The sequence below is a fragment of the Odocoileus virginianus genome, unplaced genomic scaffold (assembly GCF_023699985.2).
Source record: "Odocoileus virginianus isolate 20LAN1187 ecotype Illinois unplaced genomic scaffold, Ovbor_1.2 Unplaced_Contig_23, whole genome shotgun sequence".
NCBI lineage: Eukaryota > Metazoa > Chordata > Mammalia > Artiodactyla > Cervidae > Odocoileus > Odocoileus virginianus.
The window spans coordinates 452,216-479,895 of NW_027224340.1; the positions used below are offsets into that span (position 1 = coordinate 452,216).

Sequence of the window (27,680 nt, forward strand, 5' to 3'; positions counted from 1 at the left end):
CCAGGGGCCGCTGAGTTTCCCGCTGCCGCCGCGCTTCGGCGGCGCTGCGCAGGCGCAGGACCCGGAACCTTGGCGCGCGGCTTCCGCGTCTGGGCGGACCGTGTTCGGCGCCGTACAGGTCCCCCGTCAGCCGGCTCCAACTGCCAGGTGGGCGCGGGCGGGCCGGGAGTTGCGCGCGGGAGTTCTACTCACCTTGTCCCCTTCCTGTGCAGCCCGAGCGCGGAGCCATGTACGCCGTGTACAAGCAGGCGCATCCGCCCACCGGCCTCGAGTTCTCCATGTACTGCAACTTCTTTAACAACAGCGAGCGCAACCTCGTGGTGGCCGGGACCTCGCAGCTCTACGTGTACCGCCTCAACCGGGACTCCGAGGTAGGCAGGCCCGCTGGGGCCGCCGCGCCCCGCGGCGAGGGGTGCCCGGGACCGAGGAGGAGCGGGCCGACGGCGCCGCGCTTGGTGGTGTTTAGGAACCCAGTTCCTCAACCTCCTCACTCTCTGTTGGGCTCGGCGGCCTACCCTGGGTGTCTCATTTGCTCTTTCGTTTTTTCGACAAATCACATGAACATGTACTGTGTGCTCGGTTTTAGCGATACGGTAGAGAACAAAACCTGCACAAACTCGGAGCAGGAGGACACCTACTGACTAAATACACGCGTGAGAACACACACCTGTGGACACCCTGCAGGGACAGCGAAGGAAATAGATTAGGGCTGAGGGATCAGAGGAGCCCCCTTTAGGCAGAGTAGGAATTCGTTGGGGGAAGAACATTCTTGGCAAAGGGAACAAGGCTGGGTGTAGGGTGGGGGCAGGTTGTGGTTTGGAGGTCAGTAAAGTGTGATGAATCCCTCGGTGGGGAAAACACCAGGGGTGCTCTGATTGCCCGAGGTGTGAGGGTTTTGGTGGGGGGTGGCTTCTTGCAAGAGACATCTTCGCATCTGTTCTTGAAAGGGGAGTAAGAGCCAGATGCAAGGATGGGGAGAGGTGGGTTCCAGGCAGATGCAAGGCCAGTGTGCTGGCGAGAAGCATCTGAAGGCAGGCAGGGTTGGACTGGGGTGCAGAGTGGAAGTGGGGCAGGAAGGGTTGTCCTCCACAGGGCAGGGTTCTGAGTAAGGGCTGGGGCAGCAGGGAGGAGGCCGCCTTCCCGGGCACTTACTTCAGGACACTAGTGTTTTGTGTTAAATGTGTGTGCTGCTGTACTAATGCACACATGACGAAGCAAGCAAAATACAGAAGAATGTATGAGGTTAGTGACTGTTTGTATCAGTAAATAATCTTAGTTTAAGCTTTTGTGATACAGCAGTTTTGAGATCAGTTTTTGGCTTTTGTCAACATTTCAGTCAAAACTGAAAATGGATTTTTGCAAATAAATACATATGGCTCTACATTGAATGAGAGCATCTTTGCTGTTTATACTGTATCTGACACTGATTTTCAGTCAACTTTCAGGGACAAATTGAATGTTTTTCATCTGTATATGTCTTACACATGGGTTCACAGCCCCTTAGCAGTCACTCACTTGTCTTTCTAGGAGTCATCTGTTAAGAGCCTGTTTTGTGTGGGCATCTTGGGAGGGGTTGGTGAGCTGCCTTCCTGGCTGGGGGGCCACACACTGCAAGTGCAGCACACACTGAAGGCCAGAGTGCCCGTGCACACCACCAGGACAGGATGCGGAGTGGGGAGCCAGGCAAGGTCTAAAGCTCATCTCCTTGGAAATGTGAGATTTGAGTGGGTGAGGAGGAGCTGATGGGGAGAGCCTTGTAGATGTGGGGAGAAGAGCTTTGAGGCGGAGCAAAGGTGCCAGGGCAGTAGGGAGGGAAGAGTGGCTGGTCAGGGGGCTCGTGAGGCTGGGTTGGGGCATCAGCAGGGCAGCCTTGAGGGCAGTCTTGGGAGCTGAGTGTTGACCGAAGCCGATGGTGAGTTAAGGTTTGGGCAGAGGAGTGAGCTGATCTGACCCTGACCCTTGTCTCCTGGGGTCGCTGTGGCTGCGACAGTAGAAGGCGACTGGACTGGGTGGTCGTTGGTGGGGCAAGCAGGCAGGATAGATGGGATGTGGGGCGGGCAAGGGAGCAGAGCCATGGGCCGTGCAGAGGCTTTGCCAGGGTTGGGTTTCGGGCCAGACTAACCCTGCAGGTGAAGTTGCTGGCACCTGCGGAGGAGATGGTTGCGGGGCCGGGGGGGTGGGGGGTGGGGGCAGGAGTGCACTTTGGACGTTGTTGGAGTACTTGTTGCTGTTAGCAGCTTGAAGCAGCTGCCGGCGCCTCGTTGTCTGTGGTCAGGAAGCCGGGAGCTCCACTGTCTGCAGGCCCCACTGGGGTATGGTTTCTACCATCTCTGGATGCATGCGTGCAGCTACTGCAGAAAGTATCTGTCCTTGTGTTGTGGCCTCCCCCAGGGCAAGGGCTGAGAGACCTATCAGACTGGAAGCCATGGAGTCTTTCATGACCTAATCTGAATGCTGGGCCCTGTGTTTCTGAGCCTCAGATGGGTCCTGAGACCTGGATGGACTTGGCGACCCTGATGAGGAAGCCTGGCGTCAGGCGGGATGTGGCCTGGTGAGGCCAGGAACCCAGAGCAGGAGAGTTAGCACCAGTGGACAGAGACAACTCTGTGGGGGAGATCTACGTGAAGGGAAGGGAAGGGATGGAGCAGGAACTGGTAGGAAGAGCAGGGTTTTGTGAGGTGAGTGAGGGCGCATTGGTGCTCTGAAGGGAAGGAGCACTGGGCAGCCCCTGCGTGCCCACCGAGACCCTCAGAGGCTCTTCACACCTTTCAAGAACTGTGAAGAACCCCACAGAAGACCCTCAGCAGACCGGACGCACTGCTGGGCCTGAGCAGGTGTCGCTGTGCAGCCTATCAGTGCAGGGCGGCTTCCAGCTCCCAGCGGAGCGCAGAGTGTAGTGGCAGGATGTGGTGTGGCGCCTGGGCGGAGCCTTCAGTGGCTGAGCCTGTTGGGGACCAGCCTAGTCCCTGCTGCAGGACAGCCTGCCTGGAGCCCCAGACACGTGGTCACCAGGGTGGCACAGCCCTGAGGGCAGCCAGGAGCCAGGATGGCACCACAGGGACCATGTGGACGGACGCCCGGCCTCTACTTGATGAGGCCTGGGCCCGATCTGGGTGACGGGAAGGGCCTGTCTCCTCTCTCTCCACGGGGCTAGCCCGGTGTCTGACCAGCAGCCTCGCGGTGGCTGAGCTTCCCGCGGGGCATGGCCTCCCTTTTGAGGCTCCTGTCCTTCAGAGCAGCCCCCAGCTGGGATGAAGACAGGATGGTGAGCCCCGCGGGGCTGTATTCAGTCTCCGCCAGGGGGCCAGGTGCATGGGCAGGGCCTGCAGGGTGGTGGCAAGGAAGGGAGAGGGTCCCGAGCAGGTGGTGGGCCTGGCTCAGGTCCTGGGCTGGCAGACACCGGACAGCAGCCGGAGCATGGAAGCTGTGTGTGGGAGGTGGGTGAGTGCTGGCCTGGGGCAGCTGTGACTTTGGAGAGGAAAAGAAATGTAGGAAATGTAGGTCAGTTCCCTAAAATTAATGACAGTCCAAAGTAAATAGAAAAGGTATCATGGACGGGAAGTCTCAATATTATAGAGATGTCACCCCCCCCCCCCAATTAATCCGAAATTGTGTCCTTTTTCTCAAAGTTGCAATAAAGTTTCTCAATAGGTTTATTCATCTTCATTCTCAGATTTACATGGAGGAGCCAAAAATCAGGAATGTATAATTTTAGAGATGAACAAGATGGAGCACTTGCCCTATAGGGTTGTCAGGAATCGTGTGTGTGTGTGTGTGTGTGTGTGTGTGTAACTGTGTAAGCTGAATGATTAGGTACAGAAAGACAAATTTAAAAGTCACTTTTGGGGACTTCCATGGTGGTTCCACTGCAGAGAGTGCAGGTTCCACCCCTAGTTGGGGAACGATCTCCACATGCTATGTGGCCAAAAAAGTTACTTATGAACTGACCTTTTTGTCGTAAAATGTCACTCTTTAATACTCTTTGCCTTAAGATCTACTTTGTCTAGTAGTAACTTGGCTACCGCAGTTTTTTTTTTGTTTGTTTAAGTCCTTGCATAGAATATCTTTTAAGAATCTGTGAATCAATAGCAAATAGTTGGATGTTGTTTATTATTCTGACGGTTTTTGTTGTCTTCTGGCCTGAGTGTTTGGTTTATTTATTTATTCTGTCATGAATGGGTCTGGTCTCGTCTGTTATTTGAGGTAATTTCTTGTGTAGTTGGGTTTGAATCAGCGTCTGGCATCTTGCTATTCTTTTATTTGTTGTTTTGGATTGATCAGCTATTTTATTTTATTTTATCTCTTTAAGAAATATTTTATTTGTTCACTTATTTTAATTTTATTTGGCTATGCTGGGTCTTAGTTGTGGCATGTGGGACCAGGATCAAATCTGGCCCTCTGGCATTGGGAGTATGGGGTCTTAGCTACTTACTGGGCCACCAGGGGAGTCCCTCATTTCATCTTTTCTGTTGACTTCTGGTTGTGCATTTTGTCTTACTCTCTAATGAGTCACATTCGAGGTCACAGCAGTCTCTGGCTCGAGGGAACCTCCCCAGACAGCCTAGAATGCTTGTAACCCTTCACCCTCTTTCCCCGCTCAACTGCGTCCTGTTGTCACAGGCTTGCTCCTGCAGAACATTACACTGTTGTTAGCATTTTGGTTTTACATAAATTCAGACTCTCAGAAAAGCTGCATAAGCACCAGAATTTCCTGCATACCCTCATCTACAGTCATGAACATGTTGGCATATCTTTTTCCCTGGACCTGGAGGATGCCCTTGGCTTTTCCCAGAGGTCAGCACATCTGTGCATCCAGGCAACACTACAGTCCCTGCTGGGACCACAGGCCCATGCAAGTCCAGGCCTGGTCAGATCCTTGGTGTGGTCCTGTGCGCTGGTGTCGGTGGCTTGGAGAGGTGGGTGGCAAGCCAGCCTCCCCACTGTGACGCGGACTGAGGTGGAAGGTGCCGTCTCGCGCTCAGACCTTCCTCTGCACTCCGCGTCTGTGGGGCGGCTGGGGCGCACCTCGCTCACCCTCTCCCCACCTGCGGGTGCACTTCCCTCCCTCCTCCTGGTCCTTCCTTCATTATCACACATTCAGCAGTTCACACTCTGCACAGGAGGCTGTAGTCTTTGTCATCTGGGGTCTTCGGCCTGAAGACCTTCCTTTGGTAATTGTTGAAGAGTGTTTCTGATGTTGGTGATCTTGGTCCACTTTTGTCTGTCTGAAAACGTTTTTTATTTCAAATTCCTTTTTGAAGGATATTTTCATTGGGTTTACAATTCTAAGTTGACTGTTTTCTTATTTCATCACTTTAAAGACTGTCTCTGAAAAAAATAAATAAAGACCATCTCTGGCTCCTGTAGTCAGTTTTAATGAAGGTGGTATCTCTGTTCTCCTCTGACTGCTTTTATGATACTTGTCTTTGTCTTTGATTTTCTGTCTTTCAACTGCGATGTGCTTAGCTGTAGTTTTGTTTGTTTGTCCTGCTTAGGGACTTGCTGACCTTGAATCTGTAGGCAGATGCTTCTCATCAGGATATTTTGGTTATGTCTTCAGTTAGAGGTTCTGTCCTTTTCCTACCTCTGCCTTCTAAATTGCCAGTGGTGTGTTAGACTAATTATGTCCACGTGTGTCTTAAAATGTGTTCTGTTTTCCCTCTGTGTCTTGTTACTGCACAGAGTGGCAGGTGGTCTGCATCTGGACCTTGTGTCTGGCCAAGGGAGACGATGTCCTGGGCTGGACCGATCGCCGAGGGTGACTTTCATGTTTAGTCCGATTGCGTCCCTGCTAGAGACCTGCTGGGGATGACTTTGACTGGATTAAGGAAGTTGTGTTCTGGGGTTAGCAAGGATTTCTGTCATGAATGGGTCTTGTCTAACTGTTACAAGTGCTTGACATGGTCGGTGAAAACAATAGATGGTTTTTCTCCCTGCTTGAGAGTGGTGGGTTGTAGTGAGGGGTGTTACCGGGATGCAGCTCAGTGGTGGTGTGGCCGCCTCCCCTCACCAGGGTCCTGGGCCCCGAGCCCACCTGGAGGACGCAGATGGGGTGAGGCCTGGCCCCTGTAGGGCCACCGTCACACCCAGTTAGGCTCAGCAGAGCTGGGGTTCCTTCTTCCCAGCAAGCACGCGTCATCACTGGCTGGCCCAGGGTGAGTCTGAGTGGTTTGGGGGGGGCACATACAGTGCTGTCCAGCCTTCGACCCTGAGAGCGTCAGGAGAGCTGGGAGCGCTTCCTGCAGTCTGGGGGCCTGGCCATCTCCAGGAGTGCCTGGTCGCCTGCTCCCCGTTGAGGGCTCGTGGCCACAGGGCGGGTTGTGGGTAAGGTGGGCCCTTCACAGTTTTTTCCTTCTTCCTCCCTCCTCCAGGCGCCGACCAAAAATGACAGGAGCACAGGTGAGTAACCACAGGGTGGCTGCCCAGCCGTGAACCTGGGGGGTGGGGGCTGGGCGTGGGCCCCAGACCCCTGTCCGCTTCCTCTGCAGAGGGCAAGGCCCACCGGGAGCACCGGGAAAAGCTGGAGCTGGCGGCTTCCTTCTCCTTTTTTGGCAACGTCATGTCCATGGCCAGCGTGCAGCTGGCGGGCGCCAAGAGGGATGCCCTGCTCCTGAGCTTCAAGGATGCCAAGGTGGGGTGGGGGCAGGGTGGGCAGGGGTGGGGTCTGGGGGGTGTGAGGGGAGGGCCGCGTTCTGACCTGCCGCCCCCAGCTCTCGGTGGTGGAGTACGACCCGGGCACCCACGACCTCAAGACCCTGTCTCTGCACTACTTCGAGGAGCCTGAGCTGCGGGTAGGGCTCGCCTCCCCACCCCCAACCCAGCCCCATGCCTCGGGGGGGGGGGGCTCCTACCTGACTCCCCTCTCCCACAGGACGGCTTCGTGCAGAACGTGCACACGCCGCGGGTGCGTGTGGACCCCGACGGGCGCTGCGCGGCCATGCTCATCTACGGCACGCGGCTGGTGGTCCTGCCCTTCCGCAGGGAGAGCCTGGCCGAGGAGCACGAAGGGCTCGTGGGGGAGGGGTGAGTTTGGGGGCAGGGCAGGGGGCCCTGCAGAGCCCAGGTCCGCCCTACGCTGCCCCCGCTGACACCTGCTGCCCCCAGGCAGAGGTCCAGCTTCCTGCCCAGCTACATCATCGATGTGCGGGCCCTGGACGAGAAGCTTCTCAACATCGTCGACCTGCAGTTCTTGCATGGCTACTACGAGCCCACCCTGCTCATCCTGTTTGAGCCCAACCAGACATGGCCTGGGTGAGGGCCCGCCACGGGGGAGGAGCCCGGCTGGTCTCCAGGGGGCGGGCCTGCTGTGCTGGCCCCACACTGACCCCTATTGGCCCCCAGGCGGGTGGCCGTGCGGCAGGACACGTGCTCAATTGTGGCCATCTCCCTGAACATCACGCAGAAGGTGCACCCTGTCATCTGGTCCCTCACCAGCCTGCCCTTCGACTGCACCCAGGCCCTGGCGGTGCCCAAGCCCATAGGTGCGAGGGGCCTGGGCCGGGGGTGGGGTGTGGAGCGTGCTGGGCTCTGCCACCAGCATGTCTGTTCCAGGCGGGGTGGTGGTCTTCGCGGTCAACTCACTGCTGTACCTGAACCAGAGCGTCCCTCCCTACGGCGTGGCTCTCAACAGCCTCACCACCGGCACCACTGCCTTCCCCCTGCGTGAGTGCTGGCGAGGGGGGAGGGGGCCCAGGGTGGCAGGGGCTGCTGCTGGGCCTGGCTGACCACCCCTGCCCACAGGCACCCAGGAAGGTGTGCGAATCACCCTGGACTGTGCTCAGGCGGCCTTCATCTCCTATGACAAGATGGTCATCTCCCTCAAGGGCGGTGAGATGTGAGTCCCCGCTCTGGGCCCCGTCCTCCCGGGCGGGGGTGGGGGGTGGTCCCCGTGCCCCAGCTGAGTGTCCCCCCCGCAGCTACGTGCTGACGCTCATCACGGATGGCATGCGCAGCGTCCGGGCCTTCCACTTCGACAAGGCTGCCGCCAGCGTCCTCACCAGCAGCGTGAGTGGGGTCTCGGGGGGTGGCCCCGGGCTCGGGCCGCGCCAGCCTCACCCTTACCTGTCCCACCCCCAGATGGTCACCATGGAGCCCGGGTACCTGTTCCTCGGCTCTCGTCTTGGCAACTCCCTGCTCCTCAAGTACACGGAGAAGCTGCAGGAGCCCCCGGCTGGCACTGCCCGTGAGGCTGCTGACAAGGTGGGCGTGAGCCCATGGGGACATGGCCCCTGCAGGTGGCCTCCGGGGTACTCACCCCCTGCCCCTTCCACCTCACAGGAAGAGCCTCCCTCCAAGAAGAAGCGTGTGGACGCCGCTGCGGGCTGGTCAGGTACGGGCTGGTCAGGTGCAGGCTGGTCGGGTGAGGGCTGAGCATCAGGTGCGGGCCAGCATGTGGGCTCAGGTGGGCTCTCACCATGCTCCAGGGGGCAAGTCAGTGCCGCAGGATGAGGTGGACGAGATTGAAGTGTATGGCAGCGAGGCGCAGTCAGGCACACAGCTGGCCACGTACTCCTTCGAGGTGAGGTGGGGCTTAGAGCGGTCGCCTGGTCCTGGCCAGCCTGCCACCTGACCGCTGCCGTGTCCTCAGGTGTGCGACAGCATCCTGAACATTGGACCCTGTGCCAACGCCGCCATGGGCGAGCCCGCCTTCCTCTCTGAAGAGGTGCCCACGGGGCGGGGGAGGGGGGCGAGCGGGGCGGGCTGCACAGCAGAGGTCCGGCCCTCACCCCTGCCCCTGCCCCGCGCAGTTTCAGAACAGTCTGGAGCCAGACCTGGAGATAGTGGTGTGCTCCGGCTATGGCAAGAACGGGGCCCTGTCGGTGCTGCAGGTGAGGGGCGGTCAGGGGGTGCCTCCTGGCGGGGCCTGGGCGGGCTGCTGACCCCTGCCCGTCCTTCCAGAAGAGCATCCGGCCCCAGGTGGTGACGACCTTTGAGCTTCCTGGCTGCTATGACATGTGGACCGTCATCGCCCCGGTGCGTAAGGAGCAGGTGAGTGCGCCCAGGATGGCGACATCCAGCCAGCGGTGCTGGCCTGCACCTGGCCTGTGGCGGGCACCCACGGCTGCGGGGCCTGGGACCCGGCTCTGTGCTGCTCAGGCTTGATGCTCAGGTGGTGTGGGCTGGGCTGGGAATCCCTGCCCTCTTCTGCCCTCACAGGAGGAGACCCTCAAGGGGGAGGGCACGGAGCCAGAGCCTGGTGCCCCTGAAGCCGAGGATGACGGGCGGAGGCACGGGTTCCTCATTCTCAGCCGGGAAGACTCTACCATGGTGAGGCTCCCAGAGCCCGGGCTGGGGCCCTGCTGTGAGCAATGCCCCTCACCCACTGCTGCCCACAGATCCTCCAGACGGGGCAGGAGATCATGGAGCTGGACACCAGTGGCTTCGCCACCCAGGGCCCCACAGTCTTTGCTGGCAACATTGGGGACAATCGCTACATCGTGCAGGTGTCGCCGCTCGGCATCCGACTGTTGGAAGGAGGTGGGCCAGGGCTCGGGCAGGTGGGCCCAGGCCCGGGGCTGATGCATGCTCCCTGCCCTGTGCTGACTGGCCTGTGTCTGCAGTGAACCAGCTGCACTTCATCCCCGTGGACCTGGGCTCCCCCATCGTGCAGTGCGCTGTGGCCGACCCCTACGTGGTCATCATGAGCGCCGAGGGCCATGTCACCATGTTCCTGCTCAAGAGTGACTCATACGGGGGCCGCCATCACCGCCTGGCGCTGCACAAGCCGTCCCTGCACCACGTAGGTGCCCCACTCTGTCCCGGGGCCTGCTGGCCCCTGCCCGCGCGCCCCTTCCCCAGCTGAGTGCCCGCCCTCCCCACAGCAGTCCAAGGTGATCACCCTGTGCCTGTACCGGGATGTCAGTGGCATGTTCACCACCGAGAGCCGCCTGGGTGGAGTCCGCGACGAGCTGGGGGGCCGCGGCGGCCCTGAGGCTGAGGGCCAGGGTGCGGAGACCAGGTGTGTGAGGGTGGCAGGGCGGGGGTGGGGCGGGTGGGCCACGCGCCTGCGGGCTGTGACCTGTGATGCCCACCACCACAGCCCCACGGTGGACGATGAGGAGGAGATGCTCTACGGGGACTCGGGCTCCCTCTTCAGCCCCAGCAAGGAGGAGGCGCGCAGGAGCAGCCAGCCGCCCGCTGACCGCGACCCTGCGCCCTTCCGGGCTGAGCCCACCCACTGGTGCCTGCTGGTGCGGGAGAACGGTGCCATGGAGGTGGGTGGTGCCCCACGCCCATGCCCCCCAGGCCTGCCCGGCGCCCGCCCCCAACTGACTGCGCTGCCCCACAGATCTACCAGCTCCCCGACTGGCGGCTCGTGTTCCTGGTGAAGAACTTCCCTGTGGGCCAGCGCGTCCTGGTGGACAGCTCCTTTGGCCAGCCCACCACCCAGGGTGAAGCCCGGAAGGAGGAGGCCACGCGCCAGGGCGAGCTGCCCCTGGTCAAGGAGGTGCTGCTGGTGGCGCTGGGGAGTCGCCAGCGCCGGCCCTACTTGCTGGTGAGTCACTTGCCTGCCCACCCACCCTGGCCCGCCCACAGGCCCTGCTTCCTGACATCCCCTGTCCCCAGGTGCATGTGGACCAGGAGCTCCTCATTTACGAGGCCTTCCCCCACGACTCACAGCTCGGCCAGGGGAACCTCAAAGTTCGCTTCAAGAAGGTGCAGTGACTGGCAGGGCTGGGTGTGGGGGTGGTGAGGCAAGGCTGGGGGCCCCGGCCCTTACTGCAGCACCCCCCAGGTCCCCCACAACATCAACTTCCGGGAGAAGAAGCCAAAGCCGTCCAAGAAGAAGGTGGAAGGGGGTAGCGTGGAGGAGGGGACAGGGCCCCGCGGCCGCGTGGCGCGATTCCGCTACTTTGAGGACATTTATGGCTACTCTGGGGTAGGCCGGCTGCTCTGCAGGGCAGGGTTGGCAAGCATGGGGCCTCCCCCCACAGCGTGAGGGGCTTCCTCACACTGTCTGCCTCCAGGTGTTCATCTGCGGTCCCTCGCCCCACTGGCTGCTGGTGACTGGCCGGGGGGCCCTGCGGCTGCACCCCATGGGCATCGATGGCCCCATCGACTCCTTTGCCCCGTTCCACAACGTCAACTGCCCCCGAGGGTTCCTGTACTTCAACAGACAGGTAGGGAGGCCCCACGAGGCCCGGCCAGGCATGCCAACCCCCTCTGAGGACAACTGGGCAGGACCAGGTGCTGGGGCCCAAGAAAGAGGCCCTCAACCCATGGCTGGGAATGGGGGCACCCTGGCATGGAGAGTCGGGGTGTCCGGTGGGTGGTGGGAGCCAAGATCAAGGTGACATGGGGCTGAACACTGGAGAAGCTTGGGGGACAGGGAGGTCGGCAGTGCAGGGTGTGGCCCATGAGGGCTGCAGCCGGGTTCAGTCACTGGTTTGCCCATTGGGCACCGAGCTCTGCCCGAGGTGGCGGGTGACTGTCCAGGGTGCTCACGTACCCTGAGCCTCCTCATGTCACAAAGAGGACAGCCGTGGCCCTTGTGGACCGCCAAGCACTTGGCAGGCACCGGTGCACTTAGGAGCGGGCTGGAGGGGAGCCGCTGGGCGGGCCCTGTGTGCAGACGCTGGCGTGGCGTGCGCGTGTGTGTCCCACCCTGTGCCTGCAGCCTCCAGCGCCCCCTGAGCCCAGCCTCGGCCACACTCGTGGCCAGCCCTGGGCAAACCTGGGTGAATGCGTGGGAAGCCCATGAAGCACAGGACAGCAGGCCGTAGCCTCTGTCGCTGCCCCTGTGCCTGGGTTCACCGGCTCGGCCTTCAGTGGGTGCCAGGCCTCCCTCACCCGTGTGCCCACCCAGGGCGAGCTGAGGATCAGCGTTCTGCCCGCCTACTTGTCCTACGACGCCCCATGGCCTGTTCGGAAGATCCCACTGCGCTGCACCGCCCACTACGTGGCTTACCACGTGGAGTCCAAGGTCTGCCCCCACTCGGCCAGGGACCCTTGGGGCTGGGGTGGGCTCTGGCTCTTGACGCCCTGCTCTCCCCAAGGTTTACGCCGTCGCCACCAGCACCAGCACACCCTGCACGCGCGTTCCACGCATGACGGGCGAGGAGAAGGAGTTTGAGACCATCGAGAGAGGTGCGTGGGGCCCCAGGCTGGGCCTGTCCCGGGGGCCGCTCCTCCCTGACGGTCCCCCTCTGTCCTCACAGACGAGCGGTACGTCCACCCTCAGCAGGAGGCCTTCTGCATCCAGCTCATCTCCCCGGTCAGCTGGGAGGCCATCCCCAACGCCAGGTGAGGCTGCGCCCGGGCGGGGTGGGGCGGGGCGGGCCGGGCCGGGCCGGGGTTGGCCCTGACTGGGGCTCCGCCCGCAGGATCGAGCTGGAGGAGTGGGAGCACGTGACCTGCATGAAGACCGTGTCTTTGCGCAGCGAGGAGACCGTGTCGGGCCTCAAGGGCTACGTGGCTGCCGGGACCTGCCTCATGCAAGGGGAGGAGGTCACGTGCCGAGGGCGGGTAAGTGGCCAGCATGGCTTTTGAGGCAGGCAGTGCCTGGCACCCTGACTCAGCCACCCACCTCCCCGGCAGATCCTGATCATGGATGTGATCGAGGTGGTGCCTGAGCCTGGCCAGCCCCTGACCAAGAACAAGTTTAAGGTCCTGTACGAGAAGGAGCAGAAGGGCCCCGTGACCGCCCTGTGCCACTGCAACGGCCATCTGGTGTCGGCCATCGGTCAAAAGGTGTGCACCCCCCAGCACCCCCCTCGCTGCCGCCCCTCCAGGCAGCCCTCAGCTACTCACTCCCCCCCCACCCCCCACCCCCAGATCTTCCTGTGGAGCCTGCGGGCCAGCGAGCTGACGGGCATGGCCTTCATCGACACGCAGCTCTACATCCACCAGATGATCAGCGTCAAGAATTTCATCCTGGCTGCAGATGTCATGAAGAGCATCTCGCTGCTGCGCTACCAGGAGGAGAGCAAGACGCTGAGCCTCGTTTCTCGGGTGCGGAGGGGGCCGTGGCACACCCTAGGGGCTGGGGGCTGGCCCAGGCCCAGGCCGTCCTGATGGCCACCTTCCCCGGCCCTCCTGTCCTCAGGATGCCAAGCCCCTGGAAGTGTACAGTGTGGACTTCATGGTGGACAACGCGCAGCTGGGCTTCCTGGGTGAGTTTGGGACCTGGGGTACCTGAAACCCCTGGGTGTGCACAGGGGCTGACTTGGCTCTGATTCCCCAGTGTCCGACCGTGACCGCAACCTCATGGTCTACATGTACCTGCCGGAAGGTGAGTGCTCCCTCCCTCCTGTGCTGGGCGGGGTCAGGCAGGGGCCAGGCAGGCAGTGACCTGAGGTCCCCTGTGGCCCAGCCAAGGAGAGCTTTGGGGGCATGCGACTGCTGCGCCGGGCGGACTTCCACGTGGGTGCCCACGTGAACACGTTCTGGAGGACCCCGTGCCGGGGGGCCGCTGAGGGGCCCAGCAAGAAGTCTGTCGTGTGGGAAAACAAGCACATCACGTGGTTCGGTGAGCACAGGGCCGGGGTGGGGGCAGCGGGCCGTGGCGGGGGCACTGGGCTCATTCCCTGTCTCCTCAGCCACACTGGACGGTGGCATCGGGCTGCTGCTGCCCATGCAGGAGAAGACCTACCGGCGGCTACTGATGCTGCAGAACGCCCTGACCACCATGCTGCCCCACCATGCTGGCCTCAACCCCCGCGCCTTCCGGTGAGCGCACCCCCAACCCGACCAGACCGCCTGGGTCAGCCCAGACCCCTCACGGCCTATGCCCTCCGCACCCCCAGGATGCTGCACGTGGACAGGCGCGTCCTACAAAACGCCGTGCGCAATGTGCTGGACGGGGAGCTGCTCAACCGCTACCTGTACTTGAGCACCATGGAGCGCGGGGAGCTGGCCAAGAAGATCGGCACCACGCCCGACATTGTGAGCCACCCCCACCCACCCCCGCCTGCCCTCAGCCAGCCTCCCGCCCTCACCCAGTTCTCTCTCTACAGATCCTGGACGACCTGTTGGAGACGGACCGAGTCACTGCCCATTTCTAGACCCCTGGATACGGCCACTCTCCCCACCCCCTTTTTGTACAAAATAAAAACACTTGTTTTCAGAAGAGTGTTGTGATTATTTCGGGGGCCCCAGGGCATCCGGTACTCCAACAAATCACAGTCACTTGGCCCTGGCCGGGCACGTGGTGGGACGAGCTCTCTGGTCCTGCCCGGGATGCCCTAGGTCTCCAGGTACTTTGACAGCCCCTCCTTGGTGTCAGGCACGATGCCCAGGTAGACCAGAACTCGAACCAGGAGGGCAGTGAGCCGCATCGACAGGGTCTCCAGCCTGTGGGGGGAGGGTCGGGGTGGGGCAGGTAGGTGGGGAATGGGCCCTGGCCTCCCGTCCTCCAGCCCCCACATGCCAGCTCACCTCAGGGCCACTTCAAACTTGAACGTCTCCCAGATGATCCTGACATGGCGCAGGATGCTGGCGCCGTAGGCGCTCTGATACATGGCACCCACCAGGCGGCTCCAGCCCCGGACCGCGCTGCATGGAGACCACGCGTGAGGTCAGCACAGCCGCCCGCCCCCCCCATCCCGGGGTGCGCGGCCCTACCTCTTGGCCATGAGGAAGTAGCGGTCCACCGGGGCACCCAGGGCGTTGTTGATGGCGCGCACAGTGTTGACGTTGCGCAGCACGAGCAGCATGGAGCGCGGCAGGGCCTTGAGCACGGCCATGACCTCCTCGAAGTGCTCACGGGCCATGTCCTGCATGTAGGCCGTCTCCTCACGGCTCAGCAGGCGCGAGCGCCACAGCTGCCCCAGGCGCACGGGCCGCTGCATGAGCACCTCGGAGAACAGGAGGTAGTCTGGGGGGGCCTGAGCCAGGCTGTGCCCCCTCCGGGCCACACACCCACCCCCCGGCCTCACCTTGCACTCCCAGCTTGGCCGCGTGCACCTTCATGGCCGCCTCGTCCCTCAGGATGATGGCCCGCCACAGCTGGCACAGGGCGAGCCGGTCCCTGCGGGCCCAGCAGTGAGCGGGGGGGGGGGGGGGGGGGGGGCGCAGTCGGGGGGCGGGGGGCGTGCCCACCCAGCCCACAGACCCAGCTTACTTCTCGTCCAGGAACTGGTAGAGCCCGTGGTCCAGCAGCACCAGCTGAGCCTTCCCGTCTGGGCCTTTCCGCACCAGAACTGGGGATGGGTGGGCTCTAGTTCCCTGTTTCTGGGGTGCGGCCCCCAGCGCCCCACCCCTAGCCCTGGGGCTCTCCTTACCATTGCCAGGGTGGGGGTCAGAGTGGATGAAACCCGTGTAAAATATCTGTTCGGCAAAAGCCTTGATCAGCTTCTCTGCAATCTGGGCCGAGGACAGGCCGGGGTGGGGATGGGGTCAGACCACACGCCATCACCCCAGACTCGGGCCACACGCTCCAGTCCAGCCCCACAGCCCGGGACACACAGCACTCACGTCCTGCACCGCCAGCCCCATGCTCTTGATGGCCTCCACGTCATTGACCTTGCAGCCCTCATAGAACTCTGCCGTCAGCACGCGCTGGGAGAGATCAGCTGTCAGAGCTCCGTGGGCCTCCACACCCCTACCCAGGGGGGCCCAGCCCACCTTACTGGATGTGTCCCAGGGCACGCGGGGGCCCAGCCCACCTTACTGGACGCGCCCCAGTGCACGCGGGGGCCCAGCCCACCTTACTGGACATGCCCCAGTGCACGCGGGGAACCACCACATGGCGAAAGTGTTGCAGCTCCCGTGCACAGCGCTCAGCGTTGCGGCCCTCGTTCTCAAAGTCCAGCTCCTGGGCCAGGGTCCCCTTGAGGTCCTGGGGACCATATGGGCAGTTGGGGTTCCATCCTGGGAGCCAGCCCACCCCAGCCCCCTGGCCCGCAGTACCTGGAGGACCCAGCTGAAGCCGAAACTGGGGTGCATGAGCTCCACGAGGTGCAGCAGGAGCTCCAGGGTGTGGATGTCGCCGTCAAAGCGGTCCCGCAGATCGATGTACTGCACCTGCATGGGAGGCTTCAGGGAGGGCCGGCCGCCGGCACCCCACACCCCCGACACGCCCCAGGGATCCCTCGTACCTTCACGGCCACCTCGGTACCATCGTGCAGCCTGGCACGGTGCACCTGGGCCAGGCTTGCTGCGGCAATGGGCTGGTAGTCAAACTCCTGGAAAAGCTCATGGGGCGGGGCCTGGAAGTCTTCGAGGAACAGCTGGTCCACCTGGAGGCACGGGCCTTGAGCAGCATGTGGGACGCCATGGGGCCACACTGCCCGCCTCGCGCCGTGGGGGGTGGGCTCACCTCCCGGAAGCCCCGTGTGAGGGCCCTGTCCTCCAGCACCCGCAGCGTCCTGATGTACTCGGGGGGCAGCAGGTGGTTGAAGGAGCAGAGCCCCTGGCCCAGCTTCACGTACAAGCCCCCGTTGCTGATGGCCCCCGCCACCAGGGCGTCAGCTGCCCGCTGATGACACGCAGACATCACTTCCAAGTACCTCGGGCTGTTCTGACCACAGGTAGAGAGGGCAGGGATGGGGGCAGGCAGGCCCCTGCTGCCCCCAGGCATGCCCACCCCGCAGGCACAGGATGGGCTGGCCAGGACGCAGGCACAAACCTCCTCCACCCCACGCAGGATGACGTTCGTGCACCACCAGTAGTCCAGCGAGATCTGCAGGCCGACCCGCAGAGACCTGCAGGCAGAGGGTGCCCTCAGCCCCAGCTGGCCCACGGAGCAGGCACCCCACCAGCGCCTCGGGCAGCTGTGAGCACCTGGGGGGTGCCATGGGGTTCTCGGGACTGCGCGGCTAGCAGGTCCGTCTCAGCGCCTGGGCTGGACACTGGGCAGCCTGCACGCATGCCACCCCGCGGTCCCTGCACACAGATGAGGAGGGCCCAGGACAGCAGGGCAGTGCAGACCCCAATGAGCAGGCATGTTCCTTCATTCTTTGATAGCACCTGTTACACTGGAAAGCCCAGCCTTGAGCAAAGCCGCCCTGTCTGTGAACATGCTGACTCAGCCCTTGCACAGCAGCCTGGCCTCCTCGGCACTTAGCTGCGCTCTGTGGACTGGAGCCCTGGGTCAAGCCCCGGAGCCGCGGGCGCACCTCAAGCAGTCCCACAGGCCCCGGCCTTCTGGTGCAGGCTGGGGTCATCGCTCCCTTCTGCAACCCAGGCTGTGGACACGGGAGCCCTGGATCTGGAGAGGGGAGGATCCGAAACCAGGCTCCAGACCCTCACTGAGCACCACAAACCAGGTCCACCCAGCCACTCCAGCAAAAAGGACTGTCTGAACACAGCCGGGTGAGCAAGGACACAGGTTTCTCTGAGCTCCCAGGACCTGAGGGAGCTGCCCTCCTTCCTGAGTACTCGGTCCAAAAGCTAACGCAAGGTCTGCACAGGGGCTGACGGTGTGGTGCAGGCGGTGGGGTGACGTCTACACTCAGGGAGGTGACCTAATAAGTCACTACTTTAGGGACAAGGGCAGCCGGGTGTCTCCCAGGTAAAGAAGAGGTTACAGACAAGAAAGAGCAGAAACCCGGAGGACTTGTGTTGAAAATGGAACAGCACGTTGACCACTGACAACGGGCTACAGAAGCTGGAGTGCACACGCAGCAAGGAGCAGCACACACACTGGCGCCACGCCAGGGTCCGGGCCTGTCCTGAGGGTGGATGGTTGCAAGGCTGAGCCTGGAGTGACTGTGGCGCCAGCGGGAGTAAAATGCTCGAAGGATGGATCACATTGGAAGGATTCAGAAATGTCAGAGATAAAATGCTGTACATTTGAATTATTTACAATAAAATTGTAGAGATTAAAATAGAGGCTCACAAGTCAGGTGCAGGGGCTCCTAGGAACCAAGCCTGAAGAGTCAGAGCGAGACGGCAGTGACACCATGTGTCCAGTCCAGGCTGATGCGACCAGGTTTGGGGGAACACACGGGAGGACAGAGCTCCCTGATGGAGGAACAGCCCCTAGGGGTGGATGGGACGGCTGAACCGGGAGGACGAGCTCACTGGAGAAACACCAGAAGGGAAGGCCCTAAACCAGCAGCCACAGGAGGGGGCAGGGCACCCGCGTCAAAGCACGAGGGAAGCCAAAAGCCAAATGTGAGACAAACCACGAGCACACATCAGACACACGCACGTCGGGGCTCAGCAAAGCTTTTCTTGGAAAGGTCAGACAGCGAACACTGGGCCTCGGGGGGCAGCCTGAGCAGGGGAGGGGGCGGGGCTGTCCTCCAAGGAGCTCACTCTAGAGTGGACAGCACCTCGGACCGTGTATATGGCACAGGGCCAGGGTGTGGTAAGGCCTGATGGCCCACAGACAGGTCAAGGTCATCATATGATGCAGAACTAACGTGACCCCGTTCCTATAAACCCAGAGGTTTCCTGAGTGAGGCAGTTGATGCTGGCCAGAAAGGACAACCGCGGCATAGAACTCAGGGTCTTCGTTCAGTCAGGCCTATGGAACGCAGCCCCGGCAGAGACTCTGGACACCACAGTCGGGGGCCAGAGGCAAGAGTGCGGAAACTCTGAGGCAGGGCTGCCCAGACCTCTTCGGGGCACCTCGTTCTTGTGGAGTCTAACTTAACCTTTTTTCAGTAAAAACACCAAAATCAATATGGCATTTTCTGAGCCATCCTAGGAAAACTATCAAAACTGAGGGAGGGTGGGGACCGCCCCATGTATAGCCTGTGGTTTGAGAGGAGGGAACCCACGGGGACGCTGGGACTCAGCTGCCGTCAGACACCCTGGGCAAGGCGGGGTCTGGGGACCATGCCCTGAGCCTGAGTTTAGCCACGAGAGCCGTGGAAACTCAGGGCTGTTCCAGGCTGGAGGAGGCTAGATATGGGTCCAGACAGATTCTCATGTGGAAAAGGCTGTTACTGGAAGGCCTGATGACACAGGACAGGGTCTGAGGGCTAGAGGGTCACAATGTGTCTGTCAGCTCCCTGACTGTGGCTGTGGAGGAGAATGTCCTTGTTTAGGAAATACTCAAGGTTTCAGGAATAATGGGGCACGTTGACAACATACTTGTCCATGTTTCAAAAAGAAAAAAGTTGTATTATTAGTCTAACTTCTTTGGACGTTTAAAACTGTGTCCAAAAAAACCAAAACCAAAACCCCACAGAATTTGTAAAGTTAAAATTAAGGAAGAGGTGGGGTCAGAAACCACCCTCAAGCATCCTGGCCCCGTGAGCAGGCCTGGCGTGTGCGCTGCATCCCAGTCTCCCTGCCACAGCAGGACGAGCCCGCCGCCCTCGGGAGAGCTGGGCCCGACATCCTGGGCTCCTGCCAGCACGCTGCAGGCTCCCAGCTCTCCAGGGGCCCCGTGGTGGCTCTGCACCCACCAGGGCTCGCCCAAGCCCACCCATTCTGGCAACTGTCCAGGCTGAAGGCTGAGGAGGCCGCGCAGCTGGTCGGGAAGGTAACTGCTCTAGCACCCCGCCACTCAGTCCCAGCTCGGCTTCTGAAAACTGGCTGTGAAAACCCCCTGAAGGTGGGAGGAGGAGTGGGTGAGTGTGCCAAACCTACACTTAACGCGGGGGACAGCAGCACACGAATTGGAAGGGGAAACGGCCCAGACCCACTGAGGCTGCGGGGACGGTCCCCGCCATCCTGTGGGCCACTCAGGGGAGAGCTGGCCCCACCCACCTCTGGGCTGTGGAGACTGGGAAACATGGCAGGACACAGAGGCCGCTGCCTGGAACCTGCCCAGAAGGGCGACCAGGAGCTCCAGGCAAACCCACAGGTGGAAGGAGGTGAGGTGCTTGTCTGTCCACCCACCTGTAGCTGCCGCTGGGGTAAATCTCAATGAAGCGGCAACCAAACGCCCCACTTCCTAGGCATCCTAATCCTCCACTGGGCACCAACCCACTGCCGCCCAAGAGCCGCCTCGGGCCATCGCCTCCCAGCCCCTCGGCAGGGATGGGTGGGGTGAGGTCTCCCACTACGGGAGCTGGCTCTCAGGCCTCTGTGACCAGGAGTCTTGGACCTGACAGGAGCAAGACGCCTGCCCAGGCTTCTCAGAAGGAAGACCGCCCCCGCTGCCCCCAGAATCCTGCCTGGAAGATGCAGGAGCGTGAGGCAGCCTTCAGTTTAAGGAGCCCCAGTCTCTAGTGACCAGCAGGGCGTGGTGCTGGTCCAGGCCACTGCTAGTGGAGGCGAGGAGGAAGCTCCCCGCACCCCGAGCTCTCCGCAGGGGCAGTCAGAAGGGAGACAAGACAGTGGCCAGAGGTGGGTCTGTGGGGGCCACACCCCGTGCAGCGCCAGAGCTCCCAGCAGAACCCTGCAGCCCCAGCCCCCAACTCGGCCGTGCCCGCCCTACCTGCTGAAGCGCCCGACGCCGTCCACCACCAGCCGCATCCTCCTCCTCTCCTGGGCTCCCGCCATCAGGTACCGTGCCCCGAGCAGCAGGGGCGCCCCCAGGGCTGCGGCTGACAGCACCTTCCTCCACAGTGGCTGGGGCCTCAGGGGCCTGCAGGGACACGGGTGCGGTCCAGTCACCAGGTGGCTCTGCCCCTGGCACCATGGTTGCACTAGGACCTCGGCAGGCGGCACCGACTTCAGGTCCAGGTCACCCCACTGAGCCCCACAGAGGCCTGGACCCCACGTGGGCTCCATCCTGCCCACTGTCCACCGGGTCTTGGACCCTCCCACCTGCACCCTCGCTGCCCCTGGGTCTCCAACAGGCACGCCACCCACCACTCTCAGCCCACAGCCCCCGTCAGGTCCCAGACCGGGGCCCTGGCGGTGGGGGGCCGGCACAGCCTGTTGTGGGGAGACGCGCAGAGAAGGTCCAGCCTCACGACCCCCAACGGAGGGCGCCCTGTATGGTGAGGGGCACGTGCCAGAGGGTGCCTGTGGCGAGCTCCCCACCTTGCTGGCAGGGCTGCAAGGTTCCTCTGGAAGAAGGTGGCAGGGGACGGCCAGGGCTTGGCCCTGCCCCGCAGCAGGGCTGAGTGGAAGCGGCAGAGCTGTGCCTGCAAGGAGCAGAGGGCACAGGGCTGGCGGCAGGAACCCGCCCCGCCCCCTGCAGAGCATCCGTGCTTCTTGGGCCCGTGCGTCTGACTCGAGAGCAGCGATGGCTCCAGGTTCAGAGCGCGGGCGAGGGCCAGGTGTTGCACGAGGGAAGCAAGGCCGCGTCCGCACCAGGAGGCCGCCCCCGGAGGCCGCCCCCAACAGGCCCTGCCCCCGGCTCCCTGTGGGGTCCTGGGCGCCCTCACTGCCTATTTCCCCTTCTGAGACCAGCAGCTTCCCAGGGAAGAGTCAGGATCAGAAAGGAGGCAGGGCCTCGGGGGCTGGCACTGGGCAAGTAAACAAACACAAGAACATGTGTCTCTGAGCCCCCCATGGTGAGACCTGGGGTGGGGGGCTGGGGTGGGGCACAGCCAGGGGCAGGCAGAGAAGTCAAGGCCCCATGAGCTGCCCTGGCTGAGGGGCACGGAAGAAACCATGGCACTGCCAAGCCCACAGTCATCCTCGGTCTCCCGATCTTACTGGAGTAAGACCTGAAGGGTTCTCAACCTCAGGTTCCCCAACTGTAAACAGTCTCAGTTTCGGGGACAAAAAAAGATTTCGCAAACTAAATCATAGCCCAGAGCACAGATGTTAACATTATTCTAATGAAATCTGAGCCAAACAAGGAACCGACTTTCCAATCACTTTCTGGCCAAAGCACACAGCCCTGGAGACAATTTCAAGGATACAAAACAACACCAAAGTCAAAGGAAAAGGTCCATGACCCACTGTGCTCAGAGGAGACCAGGGGTTGACAGAGAGCTCTGCTCCCCCAGGCCACCCTCAGTGAGTGTAGATCCTTAAGGAAACCCCACAGGGGCCACAGAGGGAGCCTCGGGCAGATGGGCAGTGAGGGCCGGCCGCCAGAGACGGGGCCCACCCTTTCCGAGCCCCCGCCCCCAGCCGGCTGACAACACGAGCCCGTGTCCTCCCCAGCAGTGCCCTCTGCGCCAGGCCCAGTGGAGACACACTGGCTGCAGGCTCCTCCAGGCCCTCCCACCGCCACTGTCCTGCAGCAGGAGGCGCGGGCCCCACGTGTGTTGCGCTGGCCCGGCTGTGAAGCCGAGTCCTGGGACACTGGAGCTGCAGCCAGGTGGGGTGTCCCAAGGGAACCCAGGGGTTTCGTGCAGGGAGGGCGCAGGAGCAGGCAGGGCCAGATGCCCAGCAAGACCGGCTGCAGCCCAAGGCAGAGCTCGGGGGCGCTCAGGGGGGCGGCATGAGGAGCCAGCATGTGGGCCAAGGCCAGTGCCCAAGTCGAGAGGCCGCCACTCCCCTCACACCAGCCGGCTGCGCCTCCGGCCAGGGAGCGGTCTGCTGCGGCTCAGTCTTCTCAAAGAGACTATAAACCCACAGAAAAAGAAATGACGACAGCCTGCAGCCCTGGGGCTTCTGTGACCGGGAGAATTCCTGAGCGTGGGGCACTCTTCACACAGCACTCTGGCCTCTCCGGAAAGCTGCTCAGGTCCACGCGTTGAGAATCACAGGTACTCAGTACCGGCCCTTGTCAATTCTCTCTCCTTCCTGTAAATAACTGCCTGTTTTTCATTAGAAGTTTATAGAGTCGCAAGAAAAAACCTGGGTGGACTTGCACCACATACAAAGCAAGAACACTGACTGAACCTCAGTCTGAAAGAAAACGCCTATGAAACACCTGTGGGACCACAGACAGCAGAGAGCCACAGTCAGGATTTTGAGGTGAGATGGCTTCTGTGGTTACATCAGAGGATACCCTCCTCCTCTAGGGGTGCATGATGAAGTGTCGAGATTATGCGTCAAGGTCTGTGACTTACTTTCAAATGGTGCAACGACAACAAAATACGTATGGTTTCAAATAGACCCAGATCAGTTGGAGCCAGATGCTAACACTGGTAGACCGAGGTGATAGCACCTGGGTAAGTAACTCTGGGGGACCTACACGTGACCATTTTCGCAGTCGCAGGGACAGTGCATCTGCCGCACTCTCCAGCCCGACCGGGAAGGCAAGGCAGCTGCAGTGGGTCCAGGCAGACCTGGAACCACCTGGAGACGCTGAGTGGCCACAACCCGGGGCGGAGGCGCTCCCGGCATCGAGGGGGCCGCTCGCCACCAGCCACCGCGTGGGCTCCCCAGAGCCTCAGGCTGAGCTGAGGCCGAGGCCGCGGGTAGAGCCAGCTGGCTGGGGCAGACTTTGAATCTGGGCTCCAGCACTTGCCAGCCATGCCGTGTGGGTAAGTTCCTTCCCTCTGTGCCTCAGTTTTCCTGTCTGCAGGGTTGGGACCATGGCACTGCTGCAGTGCGGGTGAATGAACTGACATCTGGAAAGCCCTTGGGCAGTGCCCAGTGTGGGGGCAGGTGAAGCACCGCCAAGGCCAGCCTGTGGTCGAGGAGTGGGCAGGCCCTTCCAGGTGCTCCTCACTGCGCCAAACTGCCTGCTGGTCCCCAGTGCCCTCCTGGGGACCCTCCTCCCAGCGACCCTGCCCTCCCAGCTCCGCAGGCCACCCCTAACACAAACAAGGACTTATTTGCTGGGTTGAACTAAACTGAGAAAACAGAATACAGATCTTCTTTATTTATGATGGGGTTAGGGTTAAACCCATTGTAAGTTGAGAATGTCAGAAGTCGAAAATGCATTTAAAACACTGAACATACTGAAGTTTAGCCTGGTCTTTCTGAAACCTGCTCAGAACACTCACATGTGGGCAAAACCATCTAGCACAAAGCCTGTTTACACTGAAGCATGGACCATCTTCTGTAACTGACTGCACATGGCACTAACAGTGAAAACAGGACACTGCCAGGGCACCCTGGCGATTGTAGGCTGACGGGGAGCTGCTGCAGCTGCAGCCCAACATCAAAAGGGCATCCACCTCCTGCCGCTGGTCCAGAAAAAGGTCAGACTCAAAGCTGGATGTAGACTTTCTACTGAACATGTATCACTTCCACACCATCATGAGTCAGGGATCAACACGTAGAAAGCATGGAGCAGATTATATACGCAGATAAAGAAACACTCAGCTCTGGAGCGATGGCCACTGCCAAGTCCCAGTGGGGACACACCTGAGACAGTGAAGGAAAATGGCCAAAGCTGACTGCTAATGATTACCCAGAGACGCTGCCATTCAGAGAGAAGGAAAGGACAGATCCACAAGTTATTCTAGCCAGCATGCCAACGACCTGCAGGTCCAAGGCTGCCGGCACCAAGGCTGAGGTGAGGCCTGAAGGGGCTGCCACACCAGAGGGCAGGCACAGCGGCTCCAAGACCACAGCTGAGCCCAGCGTCACACCTCCTCCGCCAGGGACCCCACACATGGGCTCCGGGTGTGTTTCAGGGGCGGCAGGAGACTGCGAGCGAGGAGGGTGCCCCGAGAAGGCACTGCCATCAAGGCCTCCACCTGAGGAAGGCCCAGAGTCCATCAGGGAGACTCAGCGGGTCACACGGCGAGGACACTGCCAAAGGAGAAGCATGTGCAGCCCTAGTCGGTCCTTCTCCAGGGGAACGGCACCCCTGGGCCGACAGGTGCTGCAGAGCGGGGCCGAGTCCCTGAGGGCTGAACCCTGCACCGCAACACGGGCCTGTCTACCCGCCTCACCGACCTCACTCGGTGCCTGGGGGGCGACTCCCTGCTGACCCCTGCCAAGCTGGAAAGGTGAAAGATGGCAGAAATAAAGTGCCTTGCTCAGACCCTGGCACCTAACAGGTGCTCAACAAAAGACAGACACTTCTGATGGTGGGGCTTGTTTCCTCACATGGCCCACAGCACAGCAGAGAAGCCAGAGGCTGGGACACCGAACCGCTTCCCCAGCCCGCACCCTTCCCATCCCCAAACCAGCCATCGGGCGGAGCACACCGTCCCTGGAGCCGTTAGTAGGAGAGTCCAGTGAGAAAAAGGCAAGTCACCTAACAAGTAAGTTTACACATCATGTTCGTATTAAACACACAGTTCTCTTCACAGGAGAAGGCTGAACCTGAATTACTGACTCTAAAGCTCAGGGCCCTGGCTGCTCCCATAGCCTCCTGACCACTGTCCACCACCGGCTGGGGCTGGAAGGGAAGCTGAAGACCAGTGTCCATAGCCTCCGGACACATGGCCGATGCCAAGGGGGCACAGCCAGAAAAGTAACGGCCCCTGAACACAGCCCCCAGAGCAGCTGTCATTTTCTGAGAAGTCAGCACCGCAGCAGGTGCTCTGGCCACACTGCCTCATTCCCAGCCCTGACCCCTCACTCAATCGCCTGGGACGAATGTCCCTCTGGCAGACCCTGCACAGCCGTGAGGAGCCTGGCCCAGGCCTACTCTCCAGGCCGCTGTTCTGCCTGAACTGCCCCCCCCCCCATTCTCAGGGTTCCTTGTTCCCCCACTCCACCCCACCCCACTCCACTGTCCTTATCACAGGAGCCCAGGTTAGCCTGCAAGCTTTCTCCCCATCAGGCTGGGCAGGGCCATCTCTTAATCATCTCCGAGATACAGCAGAAATTCTTTATCACAAACACTTGTTGAACTGAGATAAGTGGAGTGGCTAAGTGGAGAAAAAGCCAGAATCCCACATGGCCTAGGCCATGCTGCTGAGCAACAGGTGGAAGGCCACAGTCGGGAGAGAGAAGGAGGCCTCTGCTGACGACACCAGAGCCCTCACAGGGCCCAGCGTGCTGGCTCATGCCAGCTGGATGCCGGCAACTCCCCAAATATCCCCACCACCCAGGAGACACCCGGGGGTCACAGAGCTATAAATGCGGCAGAGCCAGCAGCCAGACCTTCCAGGAACCAGTCCAGGGCAATACCTATGCATCACATGTGACCCGCACCACACCCAGAGCGGCAGCAAACAGGTACAGAGAGGCTGCCTCCTCGGCACGCGAGGCCCTCCTGGGATGGTCCTCTCACTCCTGAAGCCTCCTGCTTTGGGACAAGATGACGGGGGCCTTTTCTCAGCCCGGGTGCACTGTGCTCATCTGGAACTCAGCTAACAATCTATCAAGCAGTGTCACTCAGACAGACACTACAGAGCTCACAAACTCCGTGTGCACATCAACACAGAACCATGAACACCTGCATTCATGTTTTAGGCACAAGCTGAGCTGTTGGTTTTTCTAACACAGTGTAGATTAAACACAGCAGATTTGAAAAGTCACTGCAGATAAGCCAGGCCCCAAGAGAAAGAAGCAACTGCTGAATCTCATGAGACCTGAAACTACAAAGAGGTGACAAGAATCTGGGCGATGTAACGGCAGGTCAACAGCCCTGCACACATAGCAGGATAGTAAACCAAAGCACTGGGCCTGAATTGTTCTCAAGGTTAGGAAGAGAGACTGGGCATCTGGGCCCAGGAAAGGTAGTGGAGATGACCCTCAACACCCTGTCCTTTGCTTTTCTAGGGTCTCTGACACTCTCAGCACTACTCAGGACTCAGAAGCCTACTGGGCCTTGCTCTACTTACTGGTCATGAGCATCTCCTGCTCAAGAGCCAAAGCCTGCCTGCCCACTCCCGAGGGCTGCCTAGAGGACTGAGTGACCTGAATGAGTGAAGCAGCTTTATAAACTATAAAAGACCAACTCACTGTCTCTGCCTGACTCTCAGACTAACACTGCTTCATCATCTCACCCACAAAACACCTCTGTGTAATGGAGCCGCTCTACAAGCCACAGAAGCTAATGGACATTCATTTGAACTAACACCTAAACCCACAAGGCTAGGCTTATTAGAAAACTACGAGGTGTACAGAATATTCCATGTTGAAAATGGTGATGAGCCCCACTCAGTCTCCTCACCTCTAAACAAACCACACAAGAGAAGGGCTAGGTTTTTGGAGAGGGAGTGGCTAAGACTAGGGTCAACCACCATGACACCCAATTTGAAAGGTACTAATTCAAAGGGCGGAGAGACAATAAAACGGGAGGGGGGGGGGGACTGGAAAGGCAGGTGCCGTGTTCAGGATCAAAAGAAGCTGAGTTAGGAGGGCAGCCCAGGGCCAAGCAGAAACCTAGGAAGGCCTGAGAGGAGGGGCTTTCTGAGACAGGGCGGGAGGAGGGGTGACCCTGAGACAGAGGCGGGCCGCAGCAGCTGTCAGCCCACCTGCCGCCCCCGCAAGTCCTGTCTCCTCAGAGCCGGGGGGCAGCGGTCAGTCCGGGATGACCCGGGCTGGGTTGGTGACAAGGGGAAAAGGGTGCCCAAGGGAGCAGGTGAAGAAAGGGCGGGGGATCCGCTCTGCGAGTCGGGCAGAGCCTGCAGCGGCGAGGGGTCTGAGGCAGACATGGGGCAGACGGAGGCGATGGGCGCCAGGCAGCCGCCTCGGGAAAGGGCGTCTCCCTGGGGAAGGGCATCCGTAAGGGACAAGAGGGTCGTCCCTCGCGGCGAAGGAGGCTGTGGAGAGCCGCCTCTGAGACAAGACTCCCGCACCAAGAAGCAGCCTCTGAGAAGCGGAGCTGCGGCGTGCGGCGGGGAAGGCCCGACGTCCCCCCCACAGGGCCTGGGGGCTGAAGCGGGAACCCGAGGACAGGCTGCCTGAGGGCTGTGACGGGCTCCTCCTAGAGCCCTGTGGGTGCCGACCAGGCGGGAGGATCCCGGGGGGGAGAGTCTCGGGCCCTGCGGGTCCCGGCCGGGTAACCCGAGCCGCGGCAAGGGCGCGAGCGCGCGGGGTCTCACAGGTCTCCACATTTTCTGTCCGCCGCTCGGCTCCCGCTCGACACACGCCGCACACCCGCCGCCGGCCCAGCAGGCCCTGCGGGAGGGGTG

General features: G+C 61.1%; 2 protein-coding genes across 6 annotated transcripts; one reads left to right on the forward strand and one right to left on the reverse strand.

Annotated features, from left to right (window-relative positions):
• Positions 1-93: 93 nt before the first annotated feature.
• CPSF1 (cleavage and polyadenylation specific factor 1) lies at positions 94-14,068 on the forward strand. Of its 2 annotated transcripts, none has more exons than XM_020884081.2 (37): positions 94-371; positions 6,372-6,399; positions 6,489-6,631; positions 6,711-6,791; positions 6,872-7,023; positions 7,105-7,251; positions 7,342-7,481; positions 7,552-7,662; positions 7,741-7,834; positions 7,917-8,004; positions 8,077-8,199; positions 8,278-8,329; positions 8,424-8,518; positions 8,588-8,662; positions 8,748-8,828; positions 8,899-8,988; positions 9,157-9,267; positions 9,336-9,477; positions 9,561-9,739; positions 9,825-9,958; positions 10,040-10,214; positions 10,289-10,495; positions 10,567-10,656; positions 10,736-10,879; positions 10,968-11,120; positions 11,807-11,923; positions 11,997-12,087; positions 12,159-12,243; positions 12,324-12,465; positions 12,538-12,690; positions 12,775-12,951; positions 13,046-13,112; positions 13,184-13,231; positions 13,313-13,468; positions 13,539-13,668; positions 13,746-13,884; positions 13,956-14,068. In XM_020884081.2, exons 1-37 carry the CDS (start codon positions 228-230, stop codon positions 14,001-14,003), a joined length of 4,332 nt encoding a protein of 1,443 aa, XP_020739740.1. In that variant the 5' UTR covers positions 94-227; the 3' UTR covers positions 14,004-14,068. The 2 variants fall into 2 exon arrangements, with proteins under 2 accessions (XP_020739740.1, XP_020739732.1); XM_020884073.2 differs by having other exon boundaries at positions 95-371; positions 9,822-9,958.
• On the reverse strand, positions 14,057-27,680 carry ADCK5 (aarF domain containing kinase 5). Of its 4 annotated transcripts, none has more exons than XM_020884315.2 (15): positions 27,591-27,680; positions 20,830-20,933; positions 20,279-20,428; positions 16,568-16,643; positions 16,259-16,459; positions 16,038-16,178; positions 15,850-15,963; positions 15,647-15,778; positions 15,415-15,498; positions 15,222-15,303; positions 15,062-15,140; positions 14,877-14,968; positions 14,563-14,815; positions 14,377-14,493; positions 14,057-14,292 (listed from the first exon to the last, which is right to left on the reverse strand). In XM_020884315.2, exons 1-15 carry the CDS (start codon positions 27,600-27,602, stop codon positions 14,184-14,186), a joined length of 1,746 nt encoding a protein of 581 aa, XP_020739974.2. In that variant the 5' UTR covers positions 27,603-27,680; the 3' UTR covers positions 14,057-14,183. The 4 variants fall into 4 exon arrangements, with proteins under 4 accessions (XP_020739974.2, XP_070320462.1, XP_070320461.1 ...); XM_070464361.1 differs by lacking the exon at positions 20,830-20,933 and adding an exon at positions 17,780-17,922 and having other exon boundaries at positions 27,591-27,661; XM_070464360.1 differs by lacking the exon at positions 27,591-27,680 and adding an exon at positions 17,780-17,922 and having other exon boundaries at positions 20,830-25,282.